Here is a 20,685-nt window from a genome sequence, read left to right as displayed (position 1 = left end):
ACTGTTTTATTCTCTTTGTAAGAGAATTCTCTTCGTAAGAGAATAAAGGGCAGAGGGCCTTCTCGGTGGTGGCGCCCACCCTGTGAAACACCCTTCTATCAGATGTCAAAGAAATAAACAACTATATGACATTTAGAAGACATCTGAAGGCAATTTTTAATGCGTGATGTTTTATTGTGTTTTTAACCTTCTGTTGGAAGCTGCCCAGAGTGGCTAGGGAAACCCAGCCAGATGGGCAGGGTAGAAATAATAATAATAATAATTATTATTATTATTATTACTACTACTACTACTACCACTATTACTATTATTATTATTATTATTAATGGCTTTGAGGCTTTCCCTACCTGCTTTCTTACAGAACATTTTCCAGAACAAAATTAAGTACTTTTAATTTTACGTCATAAAATTTACACACACCGCTGGATTGGGGTTTCTGTTTTTGTTTGAATCCCCCCGATAAGCAAGAAAATGTGACGTTCAGCTGCTTCGAACTAGAACTCCCATGGGAGTTGTAGCGCAGAACAGCTAGCCAGGCTGGAGGAGGCGAGTCCTTTGTTGTGGGGCCAGATCCCCTAACTGGGAGAAGAAGCCCCAACCCCCCCTTCTCTTTCTCTCCCCTCCTCAAAGAGTCTCGCGTCTTGTTGGGGTCCGTTCGGAGGAAGCATCTCTCCAAGCTTCTGTCGGCCCACCTTGGCCCAGAGAAGAGATTCCAATACATTCTCAGCCAGTCGGACCAGGCGGCCCCAAACCAAGACGAACCGGGTAAGAGCTTCCGCCAGCTTGCGTCAGGGAGGAGGGCAGGAGAGGGCATTGCAAGGGATTGGACTCATGGCCCCTGGTGGTCACCAAAGTGTTGGTGCTGACCTTTAAAGCCCTAAATGGCCTCGGTCTAGTATATCCTTCAGTATATCTGAAGGAGCATCTCCACCCCCATCGTTCAGCCCTTCTGGCGGTTCCCTCCCTGCAAGAAGCCAGGTTACAGGGAACTAGGCAGAGGGCCTTCTTGGTGGTGGCCCCTACCCTGTGGAACTCCCTCCCACCAGATGTCAAAGAGAACAACAACTACCACACTTTTAGAAGACATCTGAAGGCAGCCCTGTTCAGGGAAGCTTTTGATGACCACAAACTTGTTGACCACCAACTTGACATGAGCCAACAGTGTGACGCGGCAGCTAAAAAAGCCAATGCAATTCTGGCCTGCATCAATAGGAGTATAGCATCTAGATCAAGGGAAGTAATAGTGCCACTGTATTCTGCTCTGGTCAGACCTCAGCTGGAGTACTGTGTCCAGTTCTGGGCACCACAGTTCAAGAAGGACACTGACCAACTGGAACGTGTCCAGAGGAGGGCAACCAAAATGGTCAAAGGCCTGGAAACGATGCCTTATGAGGAACGGCTAAGGGAGCTGGGCATGTTTAGCCTGGAGAAGAGGAGGTTAAGGGGTGATATGATAGCCATGTTCAAAGATATAAAAGGATGTCACATAGAGGAGGGAGAAAGGTTGTTTTCTGCTGCTCCAGAGAAGCGGACACGGAGCAATGGATCCAAACTACAAGAAAGAAGATTCCACCTAAACCTTAGGAAGAACTTCCTGACAGTAAGAGCTGTTTGACAGTGGAATTTGCTGCCAAGGAGTGTGGTGGAGTCTCCTCCTTTGGAGGTCTTTAAACAGAGGCTTGACAACCATATGTCAGGAGTGCTCTGATGGTGTTTCCTGCTTGGCAGGGGGTTGGACTCGATGGCCCTTGTGGTCTCTTCCAACTCTAGGATTCTATGATTCTATGATTCTATGAATCTAGGTAGGCGGTGAGCCTGTGGTGTCTCCCATACACAGCCCAGCACTTTTCTGCTTTCTTTTAAATTTAAAATCCCCGCATGTAGAGGTTTAGCATGCCAGAGAGTGTTTCAGCGTAGCACTACCTGAAGAAGCTAGATGTCTTTGAAAGGGGAGATCTTTGTGTATGGCAGGGATGATTCAAGACTCCCCACTTGCAGGCAGAAGTGACGCAGGCTAATCCCTTCAGGAAGAACTAAAACAAACCATTTCCCACCCGTGTTGAAGGGGGTCGGGCTGTATGACCTCTGGAGTCCCTCTCAACCATACAATTCCGTGATTTGAACGTGGCAGCTTTCTCCAGCTGTTTCGGACCACAACTCTCACTCCGAACCTCTGGAGAGCACCAATTGATGCGAACGTCTCCATAAGAAATTGAAGAAAAAGTTTAAAAGAACATTACACCCAAAAAACCAGAGTCTTTTCTGTTGGGGATAATTCAGACTGAAATTCCCAGGTGTCAAAAAAGGTTATTTATGTGTGCCAATACTGCGGCCCGTGTTTCGTTAGCCCAAAAATGGAAAACAAGCGAGGTCTATGGGAATATATTGTATTTAATTATGGGGTATCAGAGTTTTTAGGGGGTTAACCAGGCTGCGATAGCAGGCTTGTTGGTTTTTGAATGTCTGATGCAGATTTTTTCAGTTTCGTTGTTCTGTAAGGGAAAATGACAATAAAGAGATTATCGTATCAACTTAAGTTGACGGAATATGCACAACTCGCAGACTTAACTTATAGAACAAGAGAACAAGAAGATACGTTTAGAGAAGACTGGAAAACAGTTATTGAATATAGGGGAAATATTTGTGTACAGCTGAAAACGCCGGCAGCATTAAGATAAAATCAGCAGTGTAAACAAGTTTTGATGGGTGCAATAATGGAATACTGAATGGTGTCATTTTTGTAAAATAACGCAGGGATGTATGATATGTAAAATGAACTATGGAAAGAGAAAAGAAGGAAGTCATTGATACCTTAAGGATGTAAAACGAGTATTTTAAATTGTAGAACAGAAAATTTAATTATGTAAAAAATTAGGATAAAAAATAAACTTCTCCAGAGTAAACCCCTTCCTTGCTTCTTACGCAGACTCGCCCAAGGAAACGGAGAATGGGCCTTGCGATGCCCAGGAAAGTTGGGCGGAAGAGATTGTGGAGGGAGAGGAAGAGGAGGAGAAAAAGGTAGGAGGCAGGTGGACCTGTGGAGGCAGAGATATCCCCCTTCCCCTCTTTAGCCTTGGCTTCGAATCATAGTCATAGAACTCTATGGAAGGGACCCCAGGGGTCATCCATAGTGCCTAGAGGCGGTTGGAGGATGGATGGCGGCTAACAGATTGAGGTTGAATCCTGACAAGAAAGAAGGACTGTTTTGGGGGGACAGGAGGCGGGCAGGTGTGGAAGACTCCCTGGTCCTGAATGGGGTAACTGTGCCCCTGAAGGACCAGTTGTGCAGCCTGGGAGTCATTTTGGACTCACCGCTGTCCATGGAGGCACAGGTCAAATCTGTGTCCAGGGCAGCTGTCTACCAGCTCCATCTGGTGCGCAGGATGAGACCCTCCCTGCCCACGGACTCTCTCTCCAGAGTGGTGCATGCTCTGGTTATCTCCCACTTGGACTACTGCAATGTGCTCTACGTGGGGCTACCTTTGCAGGTGACCCAGACACTACAACTAATCCAGAATGTGGCATCTAGACTGGGGACTGGGGGCGGCTGCCGGGACCATATGACACCGGTCTTGAAAGACTTACATTGGCTCCCAGTACGTTTCTGAGCACAATTCAAAGTGTTGGTGCTGACCTTGAAAGCCCTAAACGGCCTCGGTCCAGAATACCTGAAGGAGCGTCTCCACCCCCATCATTCTGCCCGGACGCTGAAGTCCAGCTCCGAGGGCCTTTTGGTGGTTCCCTCACTGCGAGAAGCCAAGTTACAGGGAACCAGGCAGAGGGCCTTCTCGGTGGTGGCGCCCTTCCTGTGGAACACCCCCCCACCAGATGTGAAGGAAATAAGCAGCTATCTTCTCTTTAAAAGACATCTGAAGGCAGCCCTGTATAGGGAAGTTTTTAATATTTAATGCTGTACTGTTTTTAACACTTGATTGGGAGCCGCCCAGAGTGGCTGGGGAAACTCAGCCAGATGGGCGGGGTACAAATAATAAATTATTATTATATTATTATTATAGCCAGCCCAACCCACCGCAATGACTTTTTTCTGATTTCAGCCCTCCAAGGCCGTTCCGACGAGCACCGATTCTCTCCCCCCGCGAGAAGAGCACGGGCAACATCGCCACATGGTACGTTATGCGCTGAGACGCCAGGGTGCTTGAGGCGGGGAGAGGGGGCCACAAGGAGGGTCTGGGAGGAGGCTGGGGGTCCAGGACGCGTGGGTCCCTTGAGCAGAGAGGTTCGTTCCTTGGGGTTGATGGGAGCTGTAGTTTATGCCCTGTGCCCTTTAAAAATGATTATTTGGGGGTGGCTATTGGGTTCTTAATTTTATTTTTACAGTGTTAGGTATTTTGCGATTTTATATCTTGGTTTTATTCTGAGACCCCCGGGTATAGGGCAGTCTATAAATTCAATAGAGAGGCGAATTTAATGGACTATGCATAATTAGACAAGATGACAGGAAGGATTCGAAACCTGCGGTATCAGAGATTCTCAGAGGACTGGAGTAAATCTGTGAAGTATTTGAAAAGCAATTGTAATCCACAGATTACGCTGGTAGGATTGGAAGAAGTTTTGTAAGGAGGACTGTGTGAAATATTTCAGAGAAAAGTATGAAGTGAACTATTAGTGAAGGACTATTAAAAGTAATAGGGAAATCAATGAAATGCAGATTAAGTGATAAACATTGAAAAATCTTCAGATGTGGTTGGTGGAAGTCCAAAATGCTGAATAAGATGAGAAAATATGTTGTATGTTGTTTTTTGAAATTTCATATAAATATATATATATATGCAGGTTTTGGTGTCTTCGGGTGTCTTCCCGTGTAAAAGTTGGGGTGTCTAGGCGACGTTTCGACGAGGTCTCACTCGTCATCTTCAGGCTGGTGCTTTCGGCTTCTTGTTACTGGAACAGAGCGGGATCTCAGTGTTTGAGTTCCTATAAATACTGTAGAGGGGTGTGGTGTATTGCCTCAAAAGTTCTGGGCAGAGGGGAAGTTCCCAGGCTAGTGTTCTTTTCTTCTTTTGTTCCTTAATTACTTGAGGGATATCTTGAGTGATTACTTGAGTGATATTCTGAGTACCACTTAGGTGGGTCATTAGGTGTGGATTAGTTGCTAAAGCCTTCGTGTCTTGACCTCTTGAATTTGTGAAGAGTTTTTCTGGGAAGATGGCTGTACTGCACTTAGTTGTGCTTTGGCTTGGCTTCGTGTATAGGGGCGAGCTGTGGTTTTGTGCCCTGTGCCAGCCAGATCTGTGTAGGGATTGCAGGGGGGTGCAGCATCCGGAGGTGCCACTATGGTTTGGTTACTGGATGGTGTCTGTAATTTATCTGTGGAGAGGGTCTGGGTTTGGGTCTGGTGTGGTTGATTGGTGGTGGCGTTCTGTGTGCCTCTGGATCTGGTGTCGGTTTTTGTGGGGAGGGCTAATTTCCAGATGTCTGGCAGGCGGGACGTGTCGTCACGCTTGTTCATGTTGTGAGGGTGTTTCTCTATCTCGATGGCTTCCATGATTATTCTCTTGTGGTGATGTTCCATGTTAAAGAGCAATTTGGAATCTGCAAAATTAATTTCGTGTCCTGTTTCTTTCATGTGTTGGAAAAGAGAGGAAGATTTTTCTTCTTTTTTGACGGCATTCTTGTGTTCTGCGATACGTGCATTTATTCGTCTGTTTGTTTGTCCAATGTACGTGGCTGGGCAGACTTTGCAGGGTATTTCATAGACCCCTTGGTTTTCCAACTGGATTTTATCTTTGGGGTTTCTGAGGATATTGGCTATTTTTTGGTTGGTGCAAAAGGCTGTTTTGATATTGTGTTTATGGAGGATTTTGCTAATTTTATCTGTAGTGCCCTTGATATAAGGAAGGAGGGCCATGCCATTGTTTTCTTCCGTGTCTTGGTTTTTGGGGGGTGTTTCTTTTTGGATTAGCTTCTTAACCCTGTTTTGCTGGTATCCATTGGCGATTAACACATTTGAGAGATTCTGTAACTCAGTTGTCAAGTGGTCTTTGTCAGCCAGGCGTTTGGTTCTGGAGATGAGAGTCTTGGCTACGGAGTTTATTTGTGCAGGGTGGTGGTGTGATTGAGCATGTAAGTAGCGGTTGGTGTGTGTTTTTTTTCCGGTAGATAGTGTGTCCTAGGGAGCCATCAGGTTTTTTGTAGATTAGGACGTCAAGGAAGGGAAGCTGGTTGTTGGCTTCTATTTCCATAGTGAATTGTATTTTGGGGTGTAGGCTGTTGAGATGTGTGAGGAAGCTATCTAGTTTTTCTTTCCCGTGTGGCCAAATTACAAAGGTGTCGTCAACATATCTGAGCCAAAGTTTGGGTTTGTGTTCTGACTTGTCTAAAGCATTGGTTTCAAAGTGTTCCATGTACAGATTTGCGATGACCGGTGAGAGGGGTGATCCCATAGGTGCTCCTTCTATCTGTTTGTATCTTTGTCCATTGTGGATGAAGTACGTGTTGGTTAGGCAGTGGTTGGTCAGGTCCAGGATGTATTCGGGGGGATTGTATTTGTTTTGAATGGCTGTCAAGGCTTCATTAATGGGCACTTGTGTGAAGAGAGATACAACATCGAAGCTCACAAGTAGGTCATCGGGATGTAGGTTTTGCTTCTTTATTGTTTCTATGAACTGGAAGGAGTTTGTAACGTGTGAAGAGATGGATTCTGCATAGGGCTGAAGTTGCTTAGCGAGAAATTTAGCGAGATTTTGTAGAGGTGAGCCTATGGAGCTGACTATTGGTCTGAGTGGTGTTCCTTCTTTGTGTATCTTGGGGAGGCCGTAGAGTTTGGGGCATCTGGATGATTTTTCTCTGGGGATGATTCTTAGCTGGATTTCTTCACTGATAGGAGAGGCTTTTATTTTGGATTTGGTGGTTTTTTCCAGATAGGTGGTGGGATCTGTTTTTATAGGTTGGTAGGTAGGGTCTTGGAGTAGATTTGATAGTTTTGCTTGGTAGTCCGATGTGTTCATCACAACAGTGGCATTACCTTTGTCTGCTGGGAGAATGATTATGTTGTTGTCTTTCCTCAGGTTGGTGAGTGCTTTCTGTTCTTCTTTGTGTAAATTGCTTCTGGGTGGTTTGCTGGAGCAGAGGATGTTGGTGACTTCAAGTCTGATTTTATTGGCTTCATCTGGGTCGATTTTGGTTAGGCTAGCTTCGACTCCGCATATGATGTTTTCCGTGGGGATGCGTCTCGGGGCGACTGCAAAGTTGAAACCTTTGGAGAGTACTTTGGTTTCAGTTGGGGTGAGGATCCTGTCTGATATGTTATGTACTGTTTGTTTCATGGGTTGTTGTGGAGGGTGGCTGGGCTTCTGGCGTTTCTCTAGTTTGTGGAGTTTGTTGGTGTGTCTGTCTGTCTTATGTGAGGTCTCAGTTTCAGCTCTCCAGACGGCTAGTTGTTTGCATTTGTCCCAGAGTGCAGGGTGGATTTTGTTACAAAGTTTGAGGTGAAGAGTGAGCAGATCTTTGTTGGTTTGGTTTAGTAGGTATCTTTTCTTATGTAGTTCGTTTCTGATTAGGGATAGTTCAGTTCGTTTCAGGATCCTTTCGGTAGCTGGGGTTTTAGAGTGGAATTTAAGTTGGAAGCATGTGGGAATTAAGTTGTTGTCTCGGCAGTTGCGTAGGAACAAGAGATCACATAAGATGGTGGCTCTTCGGATTTCTAGTTTCTCGTAGGTTCTTGTCAGCTGGAAGGTTTCCTCCCCGTAGAGGTGAGAAATTTGTTTTCGTAGATTTTCACGGGTACAGGAATGCAGGTTTTGGTGTCTTCGGGTGTCTTCCCGTGTAAAAGTTGGGGTGTCTAGGCGACGTTTCGACGAGGTCTCACTCGTCATCTTCAGGCTGGTGCTTTCGGCTTCTTGTTACTGGAACAGAGCGGGATATATATATATATATATATATATATATGTTTTCGTAGATTTTCACGGGTACAGGAATGCAGGTTTTGGTGTCCTCGGGTGTCTTCCCGTGTAAAAGTTGGGGTGTCTAGGCGACGTTTCGACGAGGTCGCACTCGTCATCTTCAGGCTGGTGCTTTCGGCTTCTTGTTACTGGAACAGAGCCTGCCTGAAGAGTTATTTCCCAACTCTTACACGGGAAGACACCCGAAGACACCAAAACCTGCATTCCTGTACCCGTGAAAATCTACGAAAGCATATATATATATATATATATATACACACACACACACACACGCCGTATTTTGCGCCCCATAGGACGCTCCGGCCCATAGGACGCACCTAGTTTTTTGGGGGGGAAATAAAGAATTTTTTTTTATTCCCCCCCCCCCCCCAGGTGCGGGGCTGGAAGGTTGGGGAACAGTGGGAAGGCACGCTCTGCCTCCCCGCTGTCCCCCGAGCTTGTGGGGCTGGTGATGGGGAGAAGTGCGCTGATCCCAGGACGGCAGGCAGCTCTGCGCTGCCATCCGGAGCGGGGCGGGACTTAGCGCCCCGCTCCCGATGGCCGTGCAGAGCTGCGCTGATCCCGGGACTGCAGACAGCTGTGCGCAACCCTCGGAGCCCGTCTCCCGAGGGTTGCGGATGTCTTCCTGAAGCCTGGAGAGTGAGAGGGGTCGGTGCGCACTGACCCCTCTCGCTCTCCAGGCTTCAGCGAAAGCCTGCATTCGCCCCATAGGACGCACCCAGATTTCCCCTTCATTTTTGGAGGGGGAAAAGTGCATCCTATGGGGCGAAAAATACGGTATTCAGTAGAGAGGAGGAGGAAAAAGAAGAGGAGGAGGAGGAGATGGTCCTTCGTGCCTAGATCCTGGATCTATTTATTTATTTACTTGTTAATTAAAATATTTGTATACCAGCATCGCAGAGAAAATATCAAAGCGCTTTGCAGCAATAAAGCCATAACCAAGCCCTTAAAAGAGTTGCAAACAGGTATCAGTTAAACCATTGCAGAAGTATTTACTGATATACTTCCTTGCTTGGCAGAATTTATTTAGCGCTTGACCGTCGAAACCCTCAAAGCAGTTTGCAACAGGAACAAACGAGAGGGTTGTTAATAATAATAACAATTAACGAAATGATTGAAAACACCAGCAGGGCAGCGTTTCAAATATCTGGGTTGGCTGCAGTCTTAACGGCCTACCTAAGGGCCAGTGGAAAATGCAAAAGTATGCAGCAGGCACTGAAGGCGCCTCCGGCCGAATCTCCAGTGGCGGAGAGTTCCACCAGGCTGGGCCAGAAAAAAAAGCTTGTTGTTGCACAACACAAAGGTGTTGGCCTGTGGAACTCCCTGCCACATGGTGGCCGCTGTCTCGGAGGGCTTTTGGAAGTGGGACCACAGATTTATTGCCTTTTACAGTCTATGGGGGGCTTCCGAGAATGAGCCAGTTGGGGGAAACGGGAATCTGGGCAAGATGGAGTCCATTCCCTGCCTCTTTCTATCCCCATGGCGGATGCAGGTTGAGGAATGGGAATGCCGGCAGCTCCAGGAAACCCTCCGCCTGGCCGACGTACCCATCGACCCGGCCCCTTATCGCCTCTTGGAGAAGGAAACCCTCTACCAGGTCAGTCCTCCGAGGCCCCTTCATCCCTCATTCCTTCAGGAAGTGAAGAAACAGGACCTTCCGGCCCACAAACTCACTGATCTCCCCCGGCCATATTCTTATTTCTCTGGGAAATGGGGCGCATTGCAGAATGTCTGCTTTATATACATTATTTACACAATGGGCCCCACGTGATTGGCTAATTCCGGGATTCTCCTGTAGGCCAATCATGTTGCGGATTCACTTCCACCTGGAGCAGGATTGGGTGGCTCCTGTGGACCAATCAGACTGCTGCATTCTGAATCCTATTGTTCTAGGGCCAATCAGACTGCTGCATTCTGGGTCCTATTGTTCTAGGGCCAATCAGACTGCTGCATTCTGGAGCCTATTGTTCTAGGGCCAATCAGACTGCTGCATTCTGAATCCTATTGTTCTAGGACCAATTGCTGCTGTGGACCAATCAGACAGCCGCATTCTGGACCCTATTGTTCTAGGGCCAATCAGACTGCTGCATTCTGAATCCTATTGTTCTAGGGCCAATCAGACTGCTGCATTCTGGGTCCTATTGTTCTACGGCCTATCAGACTGCTGCATTTTAGATCCTATTGAACTCAGTACATAACACCTCAGGTTGAGCAAGGAAAATTCACAGGGATGATTCGCACCCTGGCCGGCACTTTCTTGATCTCCTGCCCTCAGGCAGAAGATATAGAATCATGATTAGTCGCGCCAACAGGGTAAAGAACAGCTTCTATCTGTGGGCTGTTAGTCTGCTAAATGAAAAGATAACAACAGGGCAACTGACTTTCGGGTTTGGTGGGTGTGCGTCAGTAAACGAGGCGAATTAAGACTAAGAGAGCTGAGTGGAGGGTGCTCGTGTAATCTCACTGTATACAAGTTGTAAAGTAAAGGTAAAGGGACCCCTGACCATTAGGTCCAGTTGTGGCCGACTCTGGGGCTGTGGCGCTCATCTCGCTTTACTGGCCGAGGGAGCCGGTGTACAGCTTCCGGGTCATGTGACCAGCAGGACTAAGCCGCTTCTGGCGAACCTGAGGAGCACGCGGAAATGCCGTTTACCTTCCCGCCAGAGTGGTACCTATTGATCTACTTGCACTTTGATGTGCTTTCGAACTGCTAGGTTGGCAGGAGCAGGAACCGAGCAACGGGAGCTCACCCCGTCATTGCGGGGATTCGAACCGCCGACCTTCTGATCGGCAAGTCCTAGGCTCTGTGGTTTAACCCACAGTGCCACCCGCGTCCCTGTACAAGCGACAATAAAAGTATTTCCATTTCAATATTTTTCCTGCCCACCCCCCTCCAGTGCTACGACCTCTTCAACCTTTTGGGTCTCCGCACGGCTTACGTGACCAACATGGGGCGCTTGGTTGGAGTGGTGAGTCTCAAGGAGGTAAGTGTCTGTCCGGGTTGGAGGGTTCGCAGCTAGAGCAGGGGTCCCTAAACTAAGGCCTGCGGGCTGGATAAGGCCCGAGGGACTCGTTTATCCAGCCCGCGACGATGCCCGCTGCCGCCGCCGCCTGCTCTTAATGGCACTGCCCACTTCCAGGTCGGAGGAGCACCGGAAATATCTTGTGCGCATGTGCATTATTTCAGAGCAGGTGAAAGATAGTCCTGTCAACATCTCTCCGGTGAAAACAGGGACGTCGTATTCTGCAATAATATTTTTAAATATTATTACCCCGCGCACCCGACTGGGTTTCCCCAGCCGCTCTGGCTGGCTTCCAACATACCGTATTTTTCGCTCTATAAGATGCACTTCTTCCCTCCTAAAAAGTAAGGGGAAATGTGTGTGTGTCTTATGGAGCGAATGCAGGCTGTGCAGCTATCCCAGAAGCCAGAACAGCAAGAGGGATTGCTGCTTTCGCTGCGCAGCGATCCCTCTTGCTGTTCTGGCTTCTGCGATTCATAATATTTTTTTCTTGTTTTTCTCCTCCAAAAACTAGGTGCATCTTATGGTCTGGTGCCTTATAGAGCGAAAAATATGGTATATAAAAATGTAATGATCAAACATTTTTTTTAAAAACCACCTTCAGATTTCTCTGGGCTCGGATCACTCCATACGTACCCTCCAACATTTCTCTGATTTAAACAGGGACCTGCTAAGGCAGGCATAGGCAAACTCCTCCCTCCAGATGTTTTGGGACTACAGCTCCCATCATCCCTAGCTAAGAGGCTCAGTGGTTATGGTTTTGATCTATGGGCTACTTTTAAAATGAGGCTGCATTTTAAATTGCATTTTAACCTGTATTTTTTAAAAAAAATCCTATTATGTTTTTACTGTAATTTTACTGGCATTAGCCACCCTGAGCCTGGCTCTGGCCGGGTATGAATAAAATTTATTATTATTATTATTAATGGGAGTTGTAGTCTCGAAACATCTGGGGGGCCGATTTTCCTATGCCTGCTCTAAGGAAAAGCAGGGCGTTCCAGGATCAGATCGGAAAGTGGGACGCATAGCTGTCAACCGTCCCTTATTTGGCGGGACAGTCCCTGATCCCAGTGCCGTGTCCCGCTGCTGTCCCTTATTGATGATGTCCCTTAAATTTCCCGGGTTTCAAAGGAAGCAGCTCCTCTCCCTCCCTCTCTGCCGGCCAGGGAGGAGGGAGGCTCCAGCTGTGTTGCTTGGCTGCGTTGCTCACCCAATAAGGAGTCTGAGAACGACTGGGGGGTGGAGCTTGCATGCCTTGTGCCAATCAAATCAGCCGCGTTGCCTGGGGACTCGCCTTTGCTCAGCGCTTCCCAGCGGAGAGGGGACGGTGGTTTTCCTTGCTGCATCCCCTTTGCCGGGTTGCTGCGCTGTGGGAACCACTGCTTGAGGCTTCATTTGGCTGCTGGCTGGGCTTTCTGCCTTTGGCTCGGTGGGGGCTCAGAAGTCGAACATACCTGTGTTCAGAAAATCCCTCATTTTGGCTGCTGATCCCTTATTTTCGAGGCTGCTGGTCCCTTATTTTCAAATCTGCAAGGTGACAGCTATGGCAGGACGGCTTCTGTAAATCTGGAAAATAGGGGCACTTAGGGGGGTGTCGTGTCAAGAGGGACGTGCAGAAATTAGCCCAGTGGACCTGAATGCTGGAGATTCAGGACAGATGAAACCAGTGCAGGGTGGAACTGTGGAACTCCCTGCCACAGGAGTGGCCACTAACCTGAATGGCTTCAAAAGGGCAAATACATGGAGGAGGCTATCTTTGATCTGTCGTTAGGGAGGGCTGGGGGATGCCTCCCTTTCTGAAGCCCTCAGGTGCTGAGTTTTTTGGGGGGTCTTCTTGACACCCTCTCTCACTCTTTCCACAGCTCAAGGCCGCAGTCGAAGGGTGTGTCAAAGGCACCTTTGCGGGCCAGGCCACCCGCCACCAACGCCGGGATCCGTGCAGGCCTGACGACCAGGAGCAAAAACCATCTGGAGAGAATGAACCCAAGAGCCCCATGGCATAGGGCCATTTCTTGAGGGTGCCAATGTGGACCCGCCTCGCCCCAGGCGCCATTTATTTAACTCTGCAAGCAGACAACAGATTTATTTCTGTTGTAAAAGCTATATATTCGCTTGCTTGCGAGAAGAGGCCCTGTCGGTGCACGCCGTGGTTTCGTGGGGTTTTCAACCGCCCCGGCGGAAGGATCCTGGGAGTTGTAGTTCGGAAAGGTTTTTATTTTTACGTCGGAGATCCCGTAATCCTCTTCGGAAGAGGGAACAGCTGTTTTAAGCTCGTGTGCGGCTAAGATGTGACCCCACCGAATCCTCTGGGACGAGACGAATCGTTCACAGCCGGCCGCTCTGGGCTGCGTTGCTGGAGACACAATGTGATACCTGCATCTTTTGTGTTCAATGGGTCTTACCATCAGTTTGGGAAGGGACACCCATCCCACAGAAGTTTCCCAGGCACAAACTGAATACAGGATCATGTCCCACCCTCCTGAACCAGAGTGAAAAAGGATGTTTGGAGAGCATCCCCAAATATCATAAACACTACTGTGACAGGCAAGAGAATAACAGGGTTTTGGGGTTTTTTTTTACAAAAACACAACCTCACACGTTTATTATTTTTCCGACACCAAAATAAAAATAAAATGAAATGAAAGGAGAATAATCCATGTCAATTCATGTCAGTCCATCGAATAAATAGATCCACCCAGGTTTACATATAAAACAGCAACAGGGGAGGTGAAGAGGGAGAAGCACGGCACACGCCCAGGACGACTTCCAAACCCCTCTTGACAAAGAGAACTGTAGCGTTGGGAGGGACCCCCGAAGGTCATCCATCCCAACCCCCTGTGATGCAGGAGAAGGAGAGACCGTCCTTCAGGACCAGAAACCTTCCCGTCTCTCCAGCGATTCAGCAGCTTGACATCTGCCCTCCTTCGTCTCCTGGGTTCTTCGGTGTTGGCGCAAGCGTCGGTGGGCGCAGGGCTCCTGGGTTCTTCTCAGGAGCGGGGGGCAAACGGGGGGTTTGGAAGGACACCCGAGTTCTTTGGAGAGGGGAGAAGGTGCCTCGGTTGCAGAGGGGCAAGTCCGGGGTGCGTTTCGAAGGGAGGGAGTCGCCGGGAGGGGTTGCGGGATCCACGAGGCGGTGGTCTCCTGGGGGGGGGAGGGCGAAAGGGGAGGTGGGCTGCCCGCCCGGTTCAGGGACATTTCCTCTCCACGCACTGTTTGCCCCCTTCCTCGTATTCCTGTTTGGAGATCCACATCTGCTGGAAGGTGCCCTGCGGACGAGAAGGAGAGGAAGGAGACGAGGAAACAAAGCCAGGCGTCCGGGTCTTCCCTCCCAGGCCCCCAACCCAAAACTCAGAGACCCCTGAGCTACACACACCAGCGTCTGGGATCCCAGTTCCCTAGGCTGGATTAGACACTGAGCATAATAATAATAATAATAATAATAATAATAATAATAATAATAAGTGGTATTGGTAAAAAGATTTTCAAGAAAATGTAAATAGGGATTGATAAAGGATAAATGCTAGAGGATAAGGATTTGCTGAATTTAATATCTGAACTGGAATACAAAATGGGAGGTGTGAGGAGGTCAAGAAACTAGTGAATGAAGTATAAGATATGAAAATACTAATCTATTTTCTGTTTTGTTATTTGGTTTTTCTTTCTTAATTCCTTTTTTCCTTCCCTTCTTTTGCTAACTGTTTTCTATTGTGTATTTTTTATGTGTTTTGTTTTTGTATTTTGTATTTTTGTAGTTTTTCTTATGTTTAAATTTTGAAACTTTTTATTGTTTGTGAAACTTTAATAAATATTATTAAAAAAACAAAATAATAATAATAATAATAATTTTATTTATATTATATAATTATTATATAATTATTTATATTTATAATTTTTATTTATTCCCTGCCCTCAGGGCACTAAAACCAATAAATCACAGTAAAAACATAATGGGAGGGGGACCAATTTAAAATACCGGTTAAAATGCAATTTAAAATGCAGCCCCTGTTTGGGGTATCAAAGGAAGGGGGTATTATGTATTCAGTGGGTCTGTGTTTGCCTGAGCTTGAGTCTCTGGACTAAGGATTCTGAGCTCCTGATTCGATACACATCATCCAATCACAGAACATTTCAGGATTTGGGCCTCTGCCATTGGCCCTTGAACTCTTGAGTCGTGATTCGCAGTTTGGAACTTTAGATAGCCAATCACATTGGGAGTGGGAGTGGCCCAGGCTTTCGGAAATGTCCATGGACCATATCATGGGCGTAGCGTTTGGGGCAGCTGCCCCCTAACCTTAACCCTAACCCATGGACCATATAGAGCAGCTGAATCACGTTCTCCCCCCCCCCCCAACAAAGGCCCCACAATAGATGAAATGAGGGAGGGAGAGAGAGAGAGAGAGAGAGAGAGAGAGAAAGGAAGGAAGGAAGGAAGGAAGGAAGGAAGGAAGGGAAAGAAAGAAAGGAAGGGGAAGGAAGGAAGGAAGAAAGGAAGGAAGGAAGGAAGGAAGGAAGGAAGGAAGGAAAGAAGGGAGGGAGGGAAAGAAAGAAAGGAAGGAAGGAAGGAAGGAAGGAAGGAAGGAAGGAAGAAAAAGAAAGGGAGGGAGGGAGGAAGGAAGGAAGGAAGGAAGGAAGGAAGGAAGGAAGGAAGGAAGGAAGGGAAAGAAAGAAAAAGAAAGGAAGGGAAAGGAAGGAAGGAAGGGAAAGAAAGAAAGAAAAAGAAAGGAAGCGAGGGAGGGAGGGAGGGAAAGAAAGAAAAAAAATAAAGGAAGGGAAAGGAAGGAAGGAAGAGGAAGGAAGGAAGGAAGAGGAAGGAAGGAAGGAAGGAAAAATAATAGTGATTAATGATATACAAAACTGTCGGTTTTGTTTCATCTTGAAAAATAAAATTTTATTCTACCGTCCATTGTTGTTTATATTCTGAATTAAATATATACGGGGGCACCAAAATCTTTTCAGTGCTTAGGGCCTCTGAAGGTCCTCCAGAGAACCCAGGAGTCCTGGCTCCCAGTCCCCCTCCCCCTTTCCCCACCCTCCTCTTCCTCTGACCCACGGCAGCCTCCAGGGCCCCAGACTCACGAGAGAGGCCAGGATGGAGCCCCCAATCCAGGGACTGAACCTCCTTTCCATGGTGCTGTTGCTGGCGATCAGCTTCAAGCGCATGCTCTGCACAATGCGGAGAGAGAAAAGAGGGGATTGCATTATTATTATTATTATTATTAATATTATTAATATTATTATTATTATTATTATTATTTTTAATTTATACCCCGCTCATCTGGCTGGGCAGGTGTCAAAACAGGCTTGTCCTGCCCTCTGCAAACTAACCGGTGTTATAACACTTCTAAGGTGCGCACACAGAGCAGGCCACAGGCAGCCGATCCTTCAAAATTAGGAAATATTCAGTGAAAAAACCAGGCACTTTGTTTTAGTACACAGAACAATCCTGAAGCCATCTTGGCTCTCTTAAGGACCCCAAATATTTCTCTCTCTCTCTCTAATTTTTATTAGATTTTCTGTTTTACAATTTAGAATGCTCATTTAAACATCCTGAAAATATCAACTTTAGGATAGCTTTGGAAGTGGATATAGGCTGTAGCGTTAGAAGTAGAAGATTTTACTTTCTTGGGCTCCATGATCACTTCAGATGGTGACAGCAGTCACGAAATGAAAAGATGCCTGCTTCTTGGGAGAAAAGCAATGACAAATCTAGACAGCATCTTAAAAAGCAGAGACATCACCTTGCCAACAAAGATCCGTATAGTTAAAGCTCTGGTTTTCCCAGTAGTGATGTATGGAAGTGAGAGCTGGACCATAAAGAAGGCTGATCGCCGAAGAATGGATGCTTTTGAATTCTGGTGCTGGAGGAGACTCTTGAGAGTCCCATGGACTGCAAGAAGATCCAACCTCTCCATTCAGAAGGAAATCAGCCCTGAGTGCTCACTGGAAGGACAGATCCTGAAGCGGAGGCTCCAAGACTTTGGCCACCTCATGAGAAGAGAAGGCTCCCTGGAAAAGACCCTGATGCTGGGAAAGATGGAGGGCACAAGGAGCAGGGGACGACAGAGGAGGACGAGATGGTGGGACAGTGTTCTCGAAGCGACCAGCATGAGTTTGACGAAACTGCGGGAGGCAGTGGAAGACAGGAGGGCCTGGCGTGCTCAGGTCCAGGGGGTCACGAAGAATTGGACAACAACAACAGTTTAACAAGAAGGTACAGCAACTCGGGCTGTCAGTGGAACTTTTGCGATCAATGTCCCTACCATCTGCCAAGGCTATAATAAAAACTAGGTTGTGGCATACTGAACGCCAAGAACTAACAGTAGCAGCAGAGAAAACATGTTCCCCTCTTTATTTTCAACTTTCTTGGGCACATGAAACTAACCACAATATCCTTGAATTTCTGCTTAACCCTCAAGAAAGAAGGGCATTTTCGCTGGCCAGGTATAATTCAAATCCATCAAACCTCCTTTGGGGAAGGTTCTCGGACAGGGTGGAAGGAGAAAGAACTTGCCCATGTGAAGACCACCTGGTGGAAACCCTTACACATATGGTTCTTAATTGTAAACTATATGGTGATCTCCGCCAGCAATTTCTAGATCAACTCTGTATCCCCAAATGGAAACCAGAGTCAAAGGTCATACATTTTCTATTACTGGGGAACGATCAGGAGCTCACCAAGTTAGTGGCTAAATATCTCTATTTGGTTTTTTGTCATTGAAATACACTGCAGACGTCTGACTTCCCTGGAGACCAAGAGATGTGACGATAGACTGCTCTGCCTCCTTTTTTCTTTTAGCAAATGTTTTTTGCCACTGGGGAAGTGGTAATTCTGTATTGATTTGTTTTGGATGTGATGCCAATAAAGGTTTTACGATACGATACGAGGTGAGATCTCCGAGCAAAAAGCAATCGACACCATGGAGTCTCCCCTCTTAACCGAATGGGCCAGGACATTCCCCGCTCCCTGAACTTGGTTTAGGCTGGATGACCCTTTGGGTCTGTTATGTACTGAGTTGAATAGGATTCAGAATGCAGCAGTCTGATTGGTCCTAGAACAAAAGGATTCAGAATGCAGCAGTCTGATTGGTCCTAGAACAAAAGGATTCAAAATGCAGCAGTCTGATTGGTCCTAGAACAAAAGGATTCAGAATGCAGCAGTCTGATTGGTCCTAGAACAAAAGGATTCAGAATGCAGCAGTCTGATTGGTCCTAGAACAATAGGGTCCAGAATGCAGCAGTCTGATTGGTCCGCAGGAGCCACCCAATCCAGCTCCAGGTGGAAGTGAATCCGCAACCTGATTGGCCTACAGGAGAATCCCAGAATTAGCCAATCACGTGGGGCCCATTGTGTAAATAATGTATAGAAAGCAGACATTCTGGGGGAACTTCCATTCCTCCTCACCACTATGAGCTGAACAAAGAGCATGAAATCCACACTCGACTCTGAGTATATTTCAGGGTCCCACCAGACTCTGCGGTTCTGTGACTCCATGTTGCCTGCTGAAGAGCCCTGCGTGACCCCAAAGTCCCTCATTCTCTCTCTCTCTTACGCACAGAAACTCACCGGTGGCGTTTTCTGAGAGAGTTCCCGGTTGAGGCGGTCCGTGAAGCCTTGCAGCAAAGTGTTTCCCCCTGTGACGATGACACTCCCATAGAGACCCTTCGGAGAAAGGATAGGTGTTATATTAGCAGCCATTTTGGTGGGGGTGGTTCCACCTTCGAGTTCCTTTAACTGGGAGGAATCTGCCCTTTTGCAACCATCCTGTTGTGGGTCTCCGGTCAACAACTCCCCTGCCATTTCCCCCACATTAACCCCCTAGAGCAGGGGGTCCCAAAGTGGGTCAAATCGCCCCCTGGGGGGGCAGTGGGATGACCTAGGGGGTGCCAAGAGGCAAGAGGGACTAGCAGGGGTATTGTTACAGGTGTAAAAGGCTGTCACTAGAGGCAGCCCGCCCATTCTGTTGAATTAACTTAAAGAGTTTTAATTGGATTTTGAATAAATGCGCAATTCATTCTTGCTGTTTTGAATTTTATTGCTTTATTATTTTTCTTTGGGGGTCGTGCAAAGCACTTTTATTTTTTTTTAAACTTTCTAAACGTCTTTTTCCATGCTAAGGGGAGAGGGGATATCTGAAAGGTCTGACAGCCTATATTTCCATGCTTCGCTTTGACTCAGCATGTTTTGTGACTATAAATATCTACTCGGGTTCCCTCACGGAAAAGTACATGCCCTAAACTTGAATCTCGGCACCCAGGAATTCTCCTTTCTATGTTTTCGGTTGGGACGTTGGCGCTGTGGGTTAAACCACAGAGCCTAGGACTTGCCAATCAGAAGGTCGGCGGTTCGAATCCCCGTGACGGGGTGAGCTCCCGTTGCTCGGTCCCTGCTCCTGCCCACCTAGTAGTTCAAAAGCACGTCAAAGTGCAAGTAGATAAATAGGTACCACTCCGGCGGGAAGGTAAACAGCGTTTCCTTGCGCTGCTCTGGTTTGCCAGAAGCGGCTTCGTCCTGCTGGCCACATGACCCGGAAGCTGAACGCCGGCTCCCTTGTCCAGTAAAGCGAGATGAACGCCGCAACCCCAGAGTCGTCCACGACTGGACCTAACGGTCAGGGGTCCCTTTACCCTTTACCTTTACCTATGTTTTCGGTTTGGTTTTGCTTTTGCAATGGCGGAATATACCGGAAGTGTTCTGAACCGAAGCAAAAATAAAGGTGGTGGGCTGGTTTTGTGCATTCCCTGGCCAGCTCCCCTTGCCTCAGAAACCCACAACTACCTGGCCCCAGACCGGAAACCCTAGCAGGGGGCAAGGTGAAAGGTAAAGGACCCCTCGACAGTTAAGTCCAGTCAAAGGCGACTATGGGGTTGCGGTGCTCATCTCCTTTCAGGCCAAGGGAGCCGGCGTTTGTCCACAGACAGCTTTCCGGGTCATGTGGCCAGCAGGACTAAACCGCTTCTGGCGCAACGGGACTCCATGATGGAAACCAGAGCGCACGGAAACACTGTTTACCTTCCCGCCGCAGCGGTACCTATTTATCTACTTGCACCGGTGTGCTTTCGAACTGCTAGGTTGGCAGGAGCAGGGACCGAGCAACGGGAGCTCACTCCGTCGCAGGGATTCGAACCGCCGACTTTCCGATGTGGTTCAGACCACAGCGCCACCCGCGTCCCCTACTAGGAGGGGGCAGAGTTAAGGTGAGGGGACACAACTCACTGGCCGGATATCGATGTCACACATCCCGATGCTGGTCGTGACCACGTGGCCAACCCCCAACATTGTGTTCCCAGACAGGCCCTAGAGAGAGAGAGAGAGGCAGAGATTGAGAGAGTTTGGGGTGTTTAGCTTGGAGGAGACTGAGAGGGGGTAGGATAGCCCCCCCCCCGAATGTAGGAGTGCAGATATCCAGAGTGTGGGGGTCAGATGGGATTCCTATGAGGAATTATAAAATATGCATCAAGCCATTGTGTCCACGATGAATGCATTGCGTTGACTGGGTTTGATTCATTGACAATAATTTCTGATCAAATCCCACAAGCCTCTCCACCTCTGGCAATTGCTTTCTCTACGCCTGACAGGCACGTAAAAGCATTCTGAGACACAGGCCAGTTGCTTCACCAGGCATCCTGGGTCATGAAGATAGAAGGTAGCTTTGATGTAGTTTGCTAATCGTTCACAAGGAGATGGTAAATACCATATTTTTCGCTCCACAACACACACTTTTTTCCTCCTAGAAAGTAAG

General features: G+C 47.6%; 2 protein-coding genes across 3 annotated transcripts in view; one reads left to right on the top strand and one right to left on the bottom strand.

The window, feature by feature from the left end:
- LOC310692080 (chloride channel protein ClC-Kb-like) overlaps window positions 1–13,589 on the top strand; it is a 41,484-nt gene extending 27,895 nt beyond the window's left edge. For both annotated transcript variants that reach the window (XM_083472588.1, XM_083472587.1), the window contains 6 exons: window positions 631–765; window positions 2,927–3,018; window positions 4,056–4,127; window positions 9,415–9,519; window positions 10,820–10,906; window positions 12,808–13,589. In XM_083472588.1, coding sequence (XP_083328714.1) covers window positions 631–765; window positions 2,927–3,018; window positions 4,056–4,127; window positions 9,415–9,519; window positions 10,820–10,906; window positions 12,808–12,948 — 632 coding nt within the window. In that variant the 3' untranslated portion in view covers window positions 12,949–13,589. The remainder of the gene's footprint in view (window positions 1–630; window positions 766–2,926; window positions 3,019–4,055; window positions 4,128–9,414; window positions 9,520–10,819; window positions 10,907–12,807) is intronic.
- Window positions 13,561–20,685, bottom strand: part of ACTL6B (actin like 6B) — a 32,217-nt gene continuing 25,092 nt past the window's right edge. Inside the window, exons 11-14 of the mRNA XM_083472749.1 lie at window positions 20,160–20,240; window positions 18,510–18,605; window positions 16,022–16,108; window positions 13,561–14,211 (exon numbers count right to left, since the gene is read on the bottom strand). Coding sequence (XP_083328875.1) covers window positions 14,131–14,211; window positions 16,022–16,108; window positions 18,510–18,605; window positions 20,160–20,240 — 345 coding nt within the window. The 3' untranslated portion in view covers window positions 13,561–14,130. The remainder of the gene's footprint in view (window positions 14,212–16,021; window positions 16,109–18,509; window positions 18,606–20,159; window positions 20,241–20,685) is intronic.

The sequence above is a fragment of the Podarcis liolepis genome (genome assembly GCF_965112155.1).
Source record: "Podarcis liolepis genome assembly, chromosome: 13".
In the NCBI taxonomy this organism is placed as follows: domain Eukaryota; kingdom Metazoa; phylum Chordata; class Lepidosauria; order Squamata; family Lacertidae; genus Podarcis; species Podarcis liolepis.
The sequence above is the reverse complement of the archived record's forward strand: the minus strand, read 5'-3'. Positions and strand labels throughout refer to the sequence as shown.